The following is a 15780-nucleotide window of genomic DNA, read 5'->3' on the forward strand; positions in this document are numbered from 1 at the left end:
TTCAGCCTTGTGTTTGCTCCTGTAGATCATTTTCTTTTAGCTATCACAATAATTACCCTCACGGTGTTGGATAGACTAATTAAACACGAGAGGAAGAGAAAGGGATTAAAGGAATAAACATTGTGGATTGCCTAGGTGTTGCAGGAGGGGAAGCAGGATTAGTAATTGCAGAGAGAGAGAGAGAGAGAGAGAGAGAGAGAGAGAGAGAGAGAGAGAGAGAGAGAGAGAGAGAGAGAGAGAGAGAGAGAGATTGACCTTCATTAACACAGAGAACAAACGAAGTGGTAGAGTAGGTAGTAGTAGTAGTAGTAGTAGCAGTAGTAGTGGTAGTAGTAGTAGTAGTAGTAGTAGTAGTTGTAGTTGTTGTTGTTGTTGTTGTTGTTGTTGTTGTTGCGGAATTGTTAGTAAAAAATAAAAAATAACAACCGCCTTTCTCCCTCCCCCAAACAGGTGTATCACAAGAACAGAACAAAGAAAAGAAACACACAAGCAAGGAGAGGAAAGGGAAGGAAAGACAGCTGACCGGCCTCACCCCTCCACCCTTCTCTCGCAGCCCGCCTCTTTGATCCTCTCACGCGCTGACCTCTGACCTCATGTAAGCTGACCTCCCCGCCGCCACCACTACCACCACCATGACGTTACCAGCCACGCTTCGGCCCCTCCTCAGCCTGGCCATCCTGCTCATACTTTTCTTCGGTGAGTAAATGGAGGAGAAAGGGAAGGAGAAGGAGAGGAAGGAAGAGGGTAAGGGATCTGTGTGTGTGTGTGTGTGTGTGTGTGTGTGTGTGTGTGTGTGTGTGTGTGTGTGTGTGTGTGTGTGTGTGTGTGTGTGTGCTCTCTCTCTCTCTCTCTCTCTCTCTCTCTCTCTCTCTCTCTCTCTCTCTCTCTCTCTCTCTCTCTCTCTCCCCTCAACCGGCATGTAAATATCGTTTCTCAGTATTTGCTTTGTGTATCTCAGTTTTCTCTCCCTTACCTCTCTCTCTTTTTCCCTCTCCCTCCACTCGCAAACTTTTCTGCAAAATACTCTCCTCGACTTCTCTTTCCCTATCTTTATTCCTTTTTCTCGCTCTCCCTTCATTCCTCTCCATCAGTCCATTTGTTCTTTCCTTCGTGCCTTCCTCTCCTTCCCTCCTTCCATCATCCTGGCGTTTCTATTTTTCCCTTCCCTTCCTTACAACGGTTTCTTCCTCCCTCTGTCTTCCTCCTTCCTTCCTCGCTTCAGTTAATTTTCACTTTTTACTCTCTCTCTCTCTCTCTCTCTCTCTCTCTCTCTCTCTCTCTCTCTCTCTCTCTCTCTCTCTCTCTCTCTCTCTCTCTCTCGTCCCCCCCAACCCGGTAATTGCTTGAAGACAGTGCCCTAACTTCATCAGCAGAAGAAGAATGAGCCAAATTACATCATTAGATTGCAAACTTGGGTGCGGTTACTATCTGGGTTTGGGCTGATTTGGGGCTGGCTGGCTTGTTGGTCTCGCGGTGGTGAAAGGTTCATGTTGGTGGTGGTGGTGTGTGGGCGTGTCTGGGGCGTGAACGGGGTGGTGGTGGTGGTGGTGATGGTAGTGGATGGTATGAGAAGTGGAAGGGAGAGAATGTGAAGGGAAGAGAGAAGGGAGATAGGAGCTGAGAGGTGAAGGCGTTGGAGGGGAAAAGAGAGATAGGGAAGAGGGGGGGAGTTGAAGGGGAAGTAAGGAGGGAGAGAGAAGGTTGGGAGGGGGAAGGGACCGAGAGGGAAGAAAGGGGGCAGAGAGGAATTGAAGGGAAAGAAGGAGGGGGAGGCGTTGGGAGAGGGAGGGGTTGAAAGGGAAGATAAAGGGAGAGGTTTTTAAACAGGGAAAATGATAAGGGGAAGGAATGGGGAGAAAGGGGTTGGGAGGGGGAAGAGTTAAAATGGAAAGAGGGGGTAGAGAGATTGGGAGAGTTAGGGGTTATAGTGGAGGGGAGGAAGAGATGGGTTAAAACTGGGAAAATGGTAAAGGGGGAGGTATGAGAGAGAAAAAGGGGTGGGCGGGGGAGGAGTTGAAGGGGAAGGAAGAGGGAAGAGAGGGGTTCAAAGAGGGAAAATGATATAGGGGGCGGGGGGGGTGGGGGTGGACGGAGGGAAAGCACCACTACAATCTCTAAAGAAAAAACAGCATTCTTATTTATCACCATCAATATCAACACAGCAAACACCACCACTACCAACCCCTTCAGCCTACCAGCATCACCGTCACTCCGCATCTACTCCATCAACACTATCATCACTATCAACACCGTAACAAACACCTTTAACTCTGCTCTCGAATCATCTTTGTTAGTGCCGCTTAAATCACCACCATCACCATTGCTTATCAAGGCACCATAACCATCAGTATCGTCATTGCCATCGCCACCTGCCCGTACACCATCACCTGCTCTGCTAAAATTACCTGCCCTGCGACCGTGGTACGACGACTGTCATCACATTTTACGATATTAACACAAACAAGCTAAATTATCATCACGACCACCAGTAACACCACCATCACCACCAACAGCAACACCCCCACCACCACCAATACCACCACCACCACCACAACTACCACCACCAACAATACCACTCTCCCCCACCCACCCCACCACCACCAATACCACTCCCCCCACCACTACCACCAATACCACTCTCCCCCACCCACCCCACCACCACCAATACCACTCCCCCCACCACTACCACCAATACCACTCTCCCACCACCACCATCGCGACAGAGGAGGAGGAGTGGAGGAGACAAAAGAAGCGCGAGAGGAATTAAGGAATCAAAGAGGAGGACTTTCCTTGTAAACTCTTGACAATCTTCTTTGCCGATTTATCTTGAAACTTCTCAGCTCCGTCACCGTCACAAGCAAAGGCGCTCGAGGGCACATAAGTACATTGCACACACACACACACACACACACACACACACACACACACACACACACACACACACACACACACACACACACACAAACGTGCAAACGATTAGTAAAAATTTAGAATTTATATTATGCACTCAACGCCAGTAGTAAATTAAAAACCTTAGAGAATTTACCCAACAAAAGTTATGAATAACGTGAAAGGATTCATTTTCCTTACATGGGAAATCAATGTATAATGGTGAGGTTCAATGATGTTGGCAGGTTGATGCGTTGTCCCTTTCCCCGTTGTACCTTTCCCCAAACACGCAACGAAATTAACATTTTGTTCTTCCATATCCGGCACCTGGTCTATTAGCTGGGCCTTGCTGGAGTACAGGTGAAAATGATCACTAACAACTGTTCAGTGTTAAATGTGGCGGGTGTAACATTTGTCTTGTGTCTTGTGTACGCCTTATTTATACATATGCATACACAAGGATACAAGGAGGCTACTAGAGGCTAAACGGCCTACACATGGCAGCTCCATGATAATGAGTTAACCATTCCATGAATCCATCTCCTAATTTGGAAAGACCTGGTAGCTTTAAATATAATCCGAGAAGACACTGCGGCCGTAAACTAATAACCCGTCTAGTAAAAGGAATAACGTCACAAATATAATAGTACTGCAAAATGTATATGTGAGAGCTGTCTCCCAATATATTTTCAAGGACCTGGCCCGGCTGTTGCGCTGCACACAAACCTTCCCGCGCAAAAAGTGTTACCTAGCCACTGACAAAGTTCGTGCCATACTTTTGGGCAGGTGTGTGCATGTCCACTGTGACGCGAGACCAGGAAACAAGCGTCCGTCACCCCAAAATGGCTGAGCACTGCGACAGCAAATTTTGGCGGGGGACTTTTTCCCCACGATGTAGGAAGGGAAGTCGGTTTTGTGGTACTGTGAAAACTGAAGTACTTTCATATATTATCTGATTATTTATATTAATGTTTATGCATATGTGAGACGGTGCTAGTGAAGGTGTGATTGTAAAAGTGTGCCTTGGACTGTGAACCACACTGGCGTTAAATTAATACTAATAAAATATTTGGCCTTTGGTGAAAAAAAAAAGCTTAGAAACGACAAGTTCCGCTGTGTGAAATGACCCGAGGACACTCCACATACATTACCAGACTCCCTCCCCCCAGGGTAAGATCAAGGCTTAGTAATCAAGACGAAGAGCAGCCAAGTAAAGTAACATTTGGAGGTGGGCATGTGTTTACCTTTGTGTGTGTGTGTGTGGGGGGGGGGGGGGTAGAATGCTTATGATTTTCCTTGTGCAAATGTTTACACGCGGGACGACGCATCACCGCCAGCTTCGTTGATTCCCTGTACAAGCACATCGCGTTGCATCAAGGAAACGTAGTAAAAGTGGGTCAGCAAACCACATTGGTTTCGAAAGTGCTGTGAAGCGTTACATCAATGAACATTAATGAGTAAAAAATACTTCCCGCTCCAGCAGATAAAACAATGGTAAACGGGTTATAGTAATATTATATAATAGGTCTGAAACTTTTTATTGAAAGTAAAAACTCCTCACGTGAGGCCTGGAACGATTAATTTGATATAAAAAAATAACATTAATAAAATAAATGGCGGCTGTCCAAACGCCATAAAATTGTGCACGGACCTGTTGTTCCTCCTGAAGAAACAATAAAATCCTTCCTAGCCTGAATTATCTATTACAGATGTAACAAGCTCGTTAAAATATGAACCCATTGCAAGGCATGATCAATCCATACACAAAATTTCATTTGTTTCAGAAAGTCACCAAAAAGGAATTAATATATAAAGTAACTTGCACTAAGTTTTTAATTTAAAACAAACAAGACAAAAAATTATCAAAGGCTACAGCCCCGTTTTACTTATAAATTACTCGTTTCGTGACCCTATTAGTGACGTCAGTACCTTGTTGCATTTTTCGTAACAATACAGCGCTCGTGAGGTCCCGGAACATCCCTAAGCTACTCACCGTCAGTATTGTGTCAGAGAACGCGGGATCGGTTACACATCCAGTTTGAAAGTCCCACAAGCTTACAACCCCACAGTCGTTACGGCAATCCCTCTTCCTCTACTTACCCGCCCCCTTCACACCACTCACGTACTAGCCAAACTTTACACCATTATACCAACAAACATTCACTATTCCGAAGAAACACAAACCCAGGCGACTTTAATTAGTATCAATCAACTCCTCCGGGCCTGCACACCTCCCGCCCAGCACCCAACATCACAAACCCACGTAGGCACCTCCATAGCAATAGCTTTTCACTATGAACTCAACAACATCCTTCAAATAATAGAATTTACGTACTTTACCTTCCATCCCCCGCACCCTTGCTGGTCCACGTTCCACGCAAATCGCACGCAAATCGTTGGTTCACTAATAAAGATAAACTAATCCCGTCCAGACGTTACCCCCCGCACGGTGACCCATCCCGCCGGCTTCTGCTCCTCAGTCACCGGTACCATCAGACCCCCCCACCCCGCCCCTCCACCCCGCTCTTTCCTCCCCGCCCGTAATACCTAAACTTCATGTCTGTGCTGTCCTGATTGGATAATACGTTAAGCTCCAGCAAGGTGATCTCCTATTGGTGGACAGACGCCATGTTGGGGTCGGGGAGCGCTTGTCTGTGGGGACCCCGCTTACCAACCTCCGATTTTTATGTTAGTAAGAGATTTATATTTATTTTATTGCAAACTTAGGTATTGTGCTTGTATCACCTGTTGCTTTTCCTGTTTGTGTAGGAGTTAAACTGAAAGGGCATGCAGGAAAGATAGTGGTGATCATTATACAAAAGTCGCTGTCCTTCGCTAGGTAAAACAAGTGCAGAGAACGAGTGTGAGGGAGGGGGGGGTGGGATCCTCTTCACAACCATCAACCTTGATAATATTTAAGTCACATATTTAAAAGCATGAATAGTTCTTTCTTAGGCACAGTATTTTTATTACGTGCACACAAGAGCGAGAATGCGTAATGAGTGACAGTGGTGTTAATGGTGAATACAAACTCGGGGAAAAGGATGAGTGGACTATAAGCTTGAGAAGACCTCGTTTACCGCATCACTACCATACTTATAACTACGAGAACCAGTCATAAAAACAACGCACATGATATAATACGTGTCCCTTCCGTCATCCTTTCATGTGATGAGGGAAGGGAGGTTCACTGGCGTTTGGTTACTGTATTCAGGGTGTGGTGAAGAGATAAGTGTGTGTGTGTGTGTGTGTGTGGCAGGCCTGGCATGGCGACTCGTGCGAGGCGGATCATGTGTTGCTGTCTCGACACGCGTCTCGAACCAGCGATCCTTTTTTTTTTTTACGTTGACTCCTCTCTCGCCTTTACTACAAGCACAGTGCATCTTTAGTTCACTCGCGTGGTAAACGAAGGAATAAAAGATGATCACACACACACACACACACACACACCACACACACACACACTCGTAACAACAAACCGGGTTCATTTGGTCTACTAATTGCTCTGGAAGTCTCGATGGATAGCTAGTGATGTAAAAATAACTCACAAACGCTATTTTCCAATTCCTCCAACTCCAATTCCTTCCTTTTTTCGTCTTCGTTATTCTCTTTCCTCCGTCCTTCTTCCTCACCTTTTTTTCTTATAGGTTGTCTCCAGATTTACTCTTCGTATGTCTTCCCTTCTTCATCTTCATCATCCTCTGTCGTTCCTCCTTTCTTTTTCCTCACCTTTTTTTTCTCATTATTACGTCCTCTCCTGATTTCCTCTTCGTGTGTATTCCCCTCTTCGTCATCATCATCCTCTTTCGTCCGTCCTTTTTGCTTCCTCACTTTTTTTTCTTATCGGTTCCTCTCCGTATTAATTTCTTCCCTTCTTCGTCTTCTTCGTCCGCCCTTTCTTCTTCCTCATCGTCTTTTTTTCTTATCGGGTCCTCTCCATACCCTTCCTCCTCTTCCTCCTCCTCCTCCTCGTCCCCCTAATGCTGTTCCCTTCACTCGGTCGTTTCGTAAAAGTGTTGCCAGACAGACGCCGCCGCGCCGCCCTTCACGGACTACCCCCGAGGCTTCGCGAGATGTAATTAATTTTGAGCCACCGACTCCGTAATGGCCTGTAAACTTAGGACCTCCCGACGTGTGTGTGTGTGTGTGTGTGTGTGTGTGTGTGTGTTACTTAACTTTGCCTTGTATTTTCTTTTTCTTTTAACCTCAGTCTGTGCAGTTTTCTTTTTTTTTTTTCACTCATGGTGTTGTTTGATATGCTTAACTCTGCCACTAAGATCCACGTTTTTATCCCCTCATTTTTTATACTACTGGCTCCTCCTCCTCATCATCATCATAATTCCCACTCCTCAGACTTTTCTACTCCTCTCTGAAGGCGGGAAAATGATTATTACAAGCGGATTACTCACGTCAGCACGAGCGTCGAGAGGTAATGTGCAGTCTCTTCCTTCTCTTCCTCATCAACGTCGTCCTCTTCTGAGAAAGGCGCACGGGAAACAACGGTAACAAAAGAGGATCACGTTAGATGTAGCGATGAGTCTTACGGCGTCTGTTCACCTCTTCCTCTTTTCCTTCTATGCCTCCTGACAGTGTTCCTGACTATCGCAGAGAGGAGAAACACGGAAAATATTACTAACAACAAGTAGATCATGTCAACTTTTCATTGCTTGTCGAGTGGAAGATAAGAAAAATATGTAGTCGATTCTCTCTCCTCCTTTTCCTCTTCATCTTCTTTCCTCTTTAGCTCAGAAAGGTACACTGGAAATACTGTTAATAAAAAGAGGACCCCGTCAGTTAGAGCGATGAAATGAGCGACGCTGTTTTGACCTCTTCATCCTCATCAGAAAAAAAGGGGCATGGAAGAAAGGCGTAACAGTAAGAGAATTAAGTTAGTTTTGAGCTTTGAAAAGAGGTACAGTAAACCCTCGCTTTTACGGACTTTGATTCAACGAATTTTGGCTTTAACGAACTTTTTTGACTTTCCGGTATGTGTGGGAATTTACCGAACAAGTTCGGTAATATCGGGGTTATGTTCGGTGGTAGGCTGACCGAGCATGTACACGCACGTCAGTCAGCATGACCAATGTGTATCAATGTTGTTTTAATTTCCTTGTATGAGTGAAGTATTTGTGATGACTGCATGTACTGTACGTAAGTATACAAACTTTCATCTAATACAACGAATAAGCTTTGTTAAATACGGAAATGGTTAGAAATAGCTAACTTTCAGCTCATATAACGAACACAGTTCGCTATAAATCAAAAGTTCGGATCCTTTCCCCCTAATTGGTTCGTTATAGTGAGAGTTTACTGTACTACATGTGTTCTTCTTTTCCTCTTCCTCCTCCTTATCCCTCAGTAGTATCAGGCCCGTAATTTTGGCAGATTTTTTTAGGGGGTATAGAAGGCATCATAGGTTCATGAGTTGGGGAGGGAGGGTTGCGAGGGTAGGGAGGATGCGCAGGTGGGGGATTTTTTTTAAGTAAGCACTTTTAGCGGCATTTTAAGACCGATATACAAAACACTAGGGGGCAATAGCCCCCCCCTACCCCCTAGAAACTACGGCCTTGAGTATACTCGAAAATGCAAGTAACAAAAATGAGATCAATGTCGTCTTTTCACCTCCTCTCTTTCCTCTTTACCTCAGAACGGTATACTCGGGAAATACAAGAAACAAAGATAAGATAAATATCGTGTGTTCATCTTTCCCTCATTCTCTTCAATGACCTCCTCAATTCAAGAAAACCACGCGGAAAAAAAGCAGTAACAAGAAAATCACGTCAGCACCATCCATCCTGTCGGCGTTGAGATGACTGACGCGCGATGATCTGTGAGGAGTTCCCACTTTCCATTTTCTCCAATTTGAGGGATGGCGTCCGTTTTCTCGCGTATGGGGGCGACTTATCATCATCACCGCGCGCTCCGGGTCCTCCGTCAGCCGAGCCAAATAAACAGCCATGATGGGACGCGATATTGCTGGCCACTTGTCATCGCGAATCGCTCCTCGCTAACTCACTTCGTTGACGGATGGACAGCGTTAGGATAATAATTGGTGGGTGATTCGTCTCTCTCTCTCTCTCTCTCTCTCTCTCTCTCTCTCTCTCTCTCTCTCTCTCTCTCTCTCTCTCTCTCTCTCTCTCTCTCTCTCTCTCTCTCTCTCTCTCTCTCTCTCTCTCTCTCTCTCTCTCTCTCTCTCTCTCTCTCTCTCTGCCTTCCTTCCATTATCTTCCCCTTTGTGTGTGTGTGTGTGTGTGTGTGTGTGTGTGTGTGTATATATATATATATATATATATATATATATATATATATATATATATATATATATATATATATATATATATATATATATATATATATATATATATATATATATATATATATATATATATATATATATATATATATATATATATATATATATATATATATATATATATATATATATATATATATATATATATATATATATATATATATATATATATACTGTTGTTGTTGCTGTTAATATTTACTCCCTGGGGGTAGCACGGGCTATGGGGGAGCCCGTCTGAGAAGGCTTGCTAGGTGGATATTCTTACGATGGCGGGTATGAACATACAATTTTTGCGATCTCCGGGGTCAGGAGTGCTGGCGACACATTCAGTAGCCAGCTGTCGAGCCATGGTTTCGTCTGAACGGGCAGGTAGACCGGAGGGATGGATGAGCTCTGCTGATGGGCATTAAATAATGTAATGAATTAGCGTGTCCTGTTGTGGGTCGAGGCAGAGAGGTCTGGGGTCAGTTTTTCTATTGCTGATTTCAGCGAGAGTTTGAAATTCGAGGCGAAGGCGGCGCATCCGAATTACTATGGTGTTCGGGGTGGAAGGTGGGACGTTGAGAGGCTGGTAGTTGGTAGCGGTCCTATACCAGGAGGCTGAGCTCGATTCATGGATTATGAGGTCTTGGTGATGGTTGCGGGTGAGATTGGCTGCGGCGGTCTTGAGCGTTCCCTGAGTTGTGGCCCAGCTTGGCGCCATATTCAGAGTGATGTTAGGCAAGGTCCGTGCAAGGTTGTCCACCCGGTCCGCCTTCTCGTTCCCTGCCAATCCGACATAACTTGGTATCCAGTGCAGTAAACTATGCTTGCCCTATGATGCAAGTCTTCCCGCTTGTAGGAAAATAGAAGTTGGGAGTTGCTTATTGTCAGTGATACTGCCACTTTGGAGCACATGGAGTCAGAGTGAGTCAGAGTTTATGACAATGTTGGTGTGGGGCTGGTGTGTGGCGTGGAATAGTGCCCCGAGTAAGGCTGCCAATTCGGCTTTTAGGATTGCTATCCCTTGGAAGAGACTCCTGAGCTCGGCGTGTTCTTTGTTGGTGATGGCTGCTCCTTCAGAGCCGTCGTCACCAACAGAGCCATTTGTATAGTAAAAGGCTGTGGAAGGGGCATCTAAAGAGTCAGTTCTGTGTAGAGCCTCCTGGCGAAGCAGAGCTGGGAAGGAGGGCCCGCGCGGAACTTCGCTTGGTAGTGCGAATTCCAAGGTCGGGGATGTACAAGGTGGTGGAGAAGTATACTGCGGGTGGGGGAGGTTTTGGTAGTCAAGTACGAGGGCTTGTGATCTTAGACACATGTATAGTCGCAGCAGCGTCGTGCACCAAATCTCTATCAGCTGCATCGTTCGGTGGCTGCCGTAAGGACAGAACCAGCTGGATGGAAATAGATAGGTCGGGGCGAGTTCGTATTAGTTCGCTGCGGTGCACGCCGTCCTGGCCAATATTCGGTGTTGGAGAAAAGGGAGGCCGCTCTCTGCCCGAAGGTTTGCCACCCGACGCCAGTTAAGTGCGCCCATTATGACGCGCAAAGCATCGTTTTGGGCAACCTCGAGCACAGGCATGGTGCACTGTAATCGATTACAGATCGTATGGCATGGACGTAGAAATCCCGCAATACGCGGTATGAAACCCCATCACTGCGACTTGCTAGCGCCCGTAGAATGTTGGTAAGGGCTTCGGCTCGCTCACGCAGGTAGCGCACATGCGTCGCAAAGCTGAAGCGGCTGTCCAGCCATACGCCCAGGTATTGGTGGGTGGTAGTGAAGGCGAGCTGATTGCCACAGAGAGAGAGCGCTCTTTCAGGATGTCGTCGCCCGAACACCATGACTCTGGTCTTGTTGATGTTGATCTTTAGCCCAAGCTCAGCACACTTCTCCCCTAAGCGTGCGAGGGCATAGGTGCCTGTTCAAAGCAGTCCCATCTTTGAAACACGAGAGCGAGATCGTCTGCATAGCAGAGCAGCTTGACACCTCGACCGTAATCAATGTCCATTAGGCCCTCCATCAGGACGTTGAAAAAGAAAGGGGCTCAGAATGCTACTTTGAGGAGTGCCCTGAGCGTGGTGGTGTACAGTTGACACTTCTCCTTGAAAGCGGACGCTCGCTCCTCGACCTTGGAAGAAGCCGGGATAGGTCTTCTTCTGGACAGCATGTGGGTAGTTTAAGCCCACGGCGCGGCTGAAAAATCCCAGCTTGGGCACCGGGCGGGGATTGACACGAGAGCAGCCTCCCCCCGACACCCTTGCGGGAGACGGTGAAGGCAAGGCATCTGGAACTGGAGTCTTGCGCTGTTGATCCCACACAAAGGTGCCTATTGGGGATGGGGTGGCCGACGTCTTTTGCTGCTCCTCCACCCATGTGATCTGGCGTTCTATTCCTTTGTTCACCTGCGCTACTCTCGCTGGGCAGGTACGGTTCCATGCATGGTGGGAGCCGTCGCAGTTGGGGCAGCGGTGGGTGACGGGCTCCTTTGCCTTGAATTTCGTCAAGCATTGTTCTGTGTTGTGCTGGCCACTGCAGATCCCGCAAACAGCCTGCCGGAGGCATTTTGCCTGGTGGTGTCCGGACCTCTTGCAGTTGAAGCACCGAAGAGGCTCGGGTGTATAGGGCCTCAGGCAAAATGTCCCCCAGTTCCCGAGAGTCAATGACGGAAGCAGGGATTCCCTCAGGGTTACCAGTACTTGGCGGGTGTCCTCCTGACGTGATGTTTTGCATCGCTGTGCATCTTCGATTTGTGAATGGCGGGTGAGGATGGTTAGTGGCGTGCGGAGGGGGTACCCCATGACAACACCTTTTGTTGTTTGCACCTGGGGGTCTATTTTGGATTCTTGCCTTGAGTGACAGAACAATGCTGCAACTTGCCCTTGATCACGGCAGAGTCAGGCAGAGCTGCTACCCTTGGTCTTCTAGGGCAACCCACAGTCTTCTAGGGCAGCCACTTCTCCGCAGTTCTCTCTCTCTCTCCTCTCTCTATCTCTCTCTCTCTCTCTCTCTCTCTCTCTCTCTCTCTCTCTCCTCTCTCTCTCTCTCTCTCTCTCTCTCTTCTCTCTCTCTCTCTCTCTCTCTCTCTCTCTCTCTCTCTCTCTCTCTCTCTCTCTCTCTCTCTCTCTCTCTCTCTCTCTCTCTCTCTCTCTCTCTCTCTCTCTCTCTCTCTCTCTCTCTCTCTCTCTCTCTCTCTCTCTCTCTCTCTCTCTCTCTCTCTCTCTCTCTCTCTCTCTCTCTCTCTTGTTCTCTCTCTCTCTCTCTCTCTCTCTCTCTCTCTCTCTCTCTCTCTCTCTCTCTCTCTCTCTCTCTCTCTCTCTCTCTCTCTCTCTCTCTCTCTCTCTCTCTGCACCTACAAATTATACTTATAGTACTACACGAGAGAAATGCGACGCAGGAATGAAATGATAAGAGGAAAAGTAAATAAGAAGAGTAATAAAAAAGAGAAATCACACATCAGCTGTCCACTACATGGCCGTAAGTGTGACCGCGTTTCTTCTCATCACGAGGTTATGAGGCTGTCTGAAACGCTTCCTTCCTTCCTCCTCGTCCTCGTTCTCCTCCTTATTTCACTTTTTCTTTTCCCAGACTTTTCTTCTTTCGCACACCTTCTCCCTTCTCTCCCCATTCTCTTTATCCTCTTGTTTCCTCTCTTACCCCCTCTTCTTTTACTCTTATTTTCTTTTCCTATACAACTTCTCCTCTTCTTTCATCTCATCTCCCCTCTCCTCTTCAAGCCTTCTCTTTTTTACCTGCCTTCACTTATTTTCTTCCCTTTACCACCTTTTCCTTCTCTGTTCCACGTCTCTATACCGATTCTTCCCCATACTCTTGTCTCCCTTCTTTTGCCTCTTTTCTTCCCCTAATTGCTCCACTTTTCTTCCCCCTTTTCGCGTTTTCATCTCCGTACTTTTATTCTTCCTCCTAGTCGTTCCTCTTCTCGCTAGTCAAGAACACCTTCCTCCTTTCTTCCCGTTCTCTTTTCTCCCTTTTCCTCCCACCTCAGTGCCCCTCATCCTCTTCCTCCTCTTCATCACCATTCCTCGTTCATCCGTCTGGAAAAATTTCTCTTCTCTTTTCTTCACGCTTTCCCCGCACCTACTTTCTTCTCTCGTTACTTTTTCTTCCTCTATTGCAGCTCCTTTTCCTTTTCTCTCTCTCTACGCCTTTAAGCTTCTTCCCTCCTCCTCCTCCTCCTCATTCTCCTCCCTTTCTTTCTCATTATTGCTCCTCCATCACTCCAAAAGCCTTTCCTCCTCCTTCTCCCTCCTTCCCTCCATCTATCCTCTTCTTTTTCTTTTCTCTTCCTATCCCAATCCTTTTTCTTTCCTTCTCCTTCTGCTTCTCCTTCTCTTCCTCATTATCCCTCCTCCATCACACTCGAACACTTGTACCCTTCCCTCTCCCTCTCTCCATGCCTTCCTCCGCCATTTCCTCCTATTTTTCTTCTTCCTTGCCTCTCTTTCTCCGCTTCCTCCCTCCCGCCGTCCGTTCGTCGTCCATGTCATTGCCGGACGCCGCCACACAATGTCACTTGTAACAATGAAGGAGGGAAAGACGCCTAAATTAGATTCGAGGAAGGATGGATGAAATGTCTCCTGTCCCTCCCTTCCCTCCCTTCTCTCCTCTCGTCCTGCAATATCCCCTGAGTGCCGCTGAGGCCAACTCCTGATTGAATTATTGCACAAGACGAAAGACGACGGCGGTGATGGCAGCAGAGGTGGTTGTGGTGGTGGTGGAGAGGGAGGTGAAGTGATGCCAGATAGAGAAAGAACGCTTATCGTGCGGCGGCCTTCTTCTCTTCCTCCTCCTCCTCCTTCTTGGGCATATGACACTACTTCCTCCTCCTCCTCTTCTTCTTCCTCCTCCTCTCCCTGCTTCTGCGACTTTTCCTCCTCCTCAATCTCCTCCTCCTTTCTTTTCCTCCAGCAAGCCCATTAAACTTTGCTGCATTATTAAAGCGACTCCTGCCAACTTAGATTGCGTTTGGAAAATTCATAAATATCGTCGTTCTGTTTAATTATTATTTTTTTCATCCCATCAAAAGACAATCACACACACACACACACACACACACACACACACACACACACACACACACACACACACACACACACACACACACACACACACACACACACACACACACACACACGCGATATTTCTTTGTTTTTAATACTGAAAAAATATAGGAGAGTAAAATGAACATAACAGAAGCTGGAAAACATGGGATCGTATGGCAAATTTTATCAAACAAGAGAAATATGTCATAGTACGAGAAAATTGTCACGGAAGAAAGTTATCACAGAAGAAATTTATCATACAAGAAATTTATGATTCGAAAAATTTATAATACATGGGAATAGAATCAAAGAAACAAAAAAAAAATTTAATAACTGGCTGGACTGGAAAACATAAAGCATACTCTAGATAAAAAATAAGAAAAAATCTCGCTCGATTGAATATTCGGAATGTTAAAAAAAAAGTTAGAATTGCAGACAACACCAGAATTGCTGAAACATAAAAGACATTACATTTTCGCTAAAACATATCATATATATTTTTGGATGAAGTAATTACGTTGTTGAAATGCTTATCATGACTATGCCTTCAATACATCCTGACTGTCTATGTATATGCACTTGACCCGTTTATGACCTTACCGTTGTCATCGTGCATTCACCAACATTATCATTATTAACTCAGTATATCGATCAATCAGCAACTCTATTTTTTTTTTTATCCATTTATCTTGTTTACATTAATTTAACGTTTTTTTTCTGGTCGGTCTGTTGCTTTCGTTTACCTCTCTCTCGACCAGTCTCTATCTCTCTATCTATCATTCTTTTTCTATGTATCCATTCTGTCTGTCTGTCTAGTTATTTACCTGTGTTATTGAGACCATCACTTGGGAAATCTATACAACTGTTTCCACGGATTTCAAGCGTTTCCCAGTATGCTCTTTGCTTTGATTCTCTCTCTCTCTCTCTCTCTCTCTCTCTCTCTCTCTCTCTCTCTCTCCTGTCAGGTACAAGAGCGCAATAAGAACCAGCAATATATCTTCGTCATGTCTGTTATCAGAGAGAGAGAGAGAGATTCATGAATATACGTGCTTTACTATTCCTTCCCGCCGTTGCTTCTCCAGTTCTCTCAATTCTCTTTAGACCATTTGCATTCTCTCTCTCTCTCTCTCTCTCTCTCTCTCTCTCTCTCTCTCTCTCTCTCTCTCTCTCTCTCTCCCAACAAACATTCACATCATTAATCTCATTTTTTCTTACAACAGCAGAATGCAACTGAGGACTGGAGGAGAAAGAAAACGTTAAAATAATAGTAATAATAATAATAATAATAATAATAATAATAATAATAATAATAATAATAATAATAATAATAATAATAATAATGATAATAATAGTAGTGAAAATAATAATGGTGATAATAATAATAATAATAATAATAATAATAATAATAATAATAATAATAATAATAATAATAATAATAATAATAATAATAATAATAATAACAAAAATAGAGAAATATACACCAAAAAAAAGACAGACCATGAAATACTACACACGCACACACCACGGTTCTACGA

General features: G+C 45.4%; 1 protein-coding gene across 1 annotated transcript in view; it reads left to right on the top strand.

Annotated features, from left to right (window-relative positions):
- Window positions 1-452: 452 nt before the first annotated feature.
- The window catches only part of LOC126998425 (cell adhesion molecule 1-like), a 143512-nt gene continuing 128184 nt past the window's right edge, over window positions 453-15780 (top strand). The window contains exon 1 of the mRNA XM_050860092.1: window positions 453-696. Within this exon, the coding sequence (XP_050716049.1) occupies window positions 633-696 (64 nt within the window). The 5' untranslated portion in view covers window positions 453-632. The remainder of the gene's footprint in view (window positions 697-15780) is intronic.

The sequence above is a fragment of the Eriocheir sinensis genome, chromosome 14 (assembly GCF_024679095.1).
Source record: "Eriocheir sinensis breed Jianghai 21 chromosome 14, ASM2467909v1, whole genome shotgun sequence".
Classification (NCBI taxonomy): Eukaryota; Metazoa; Arthropoda; class Malacostraca; order Decapoda; family Varunidae; genus Eriocheir; species Eriocheir sinensis.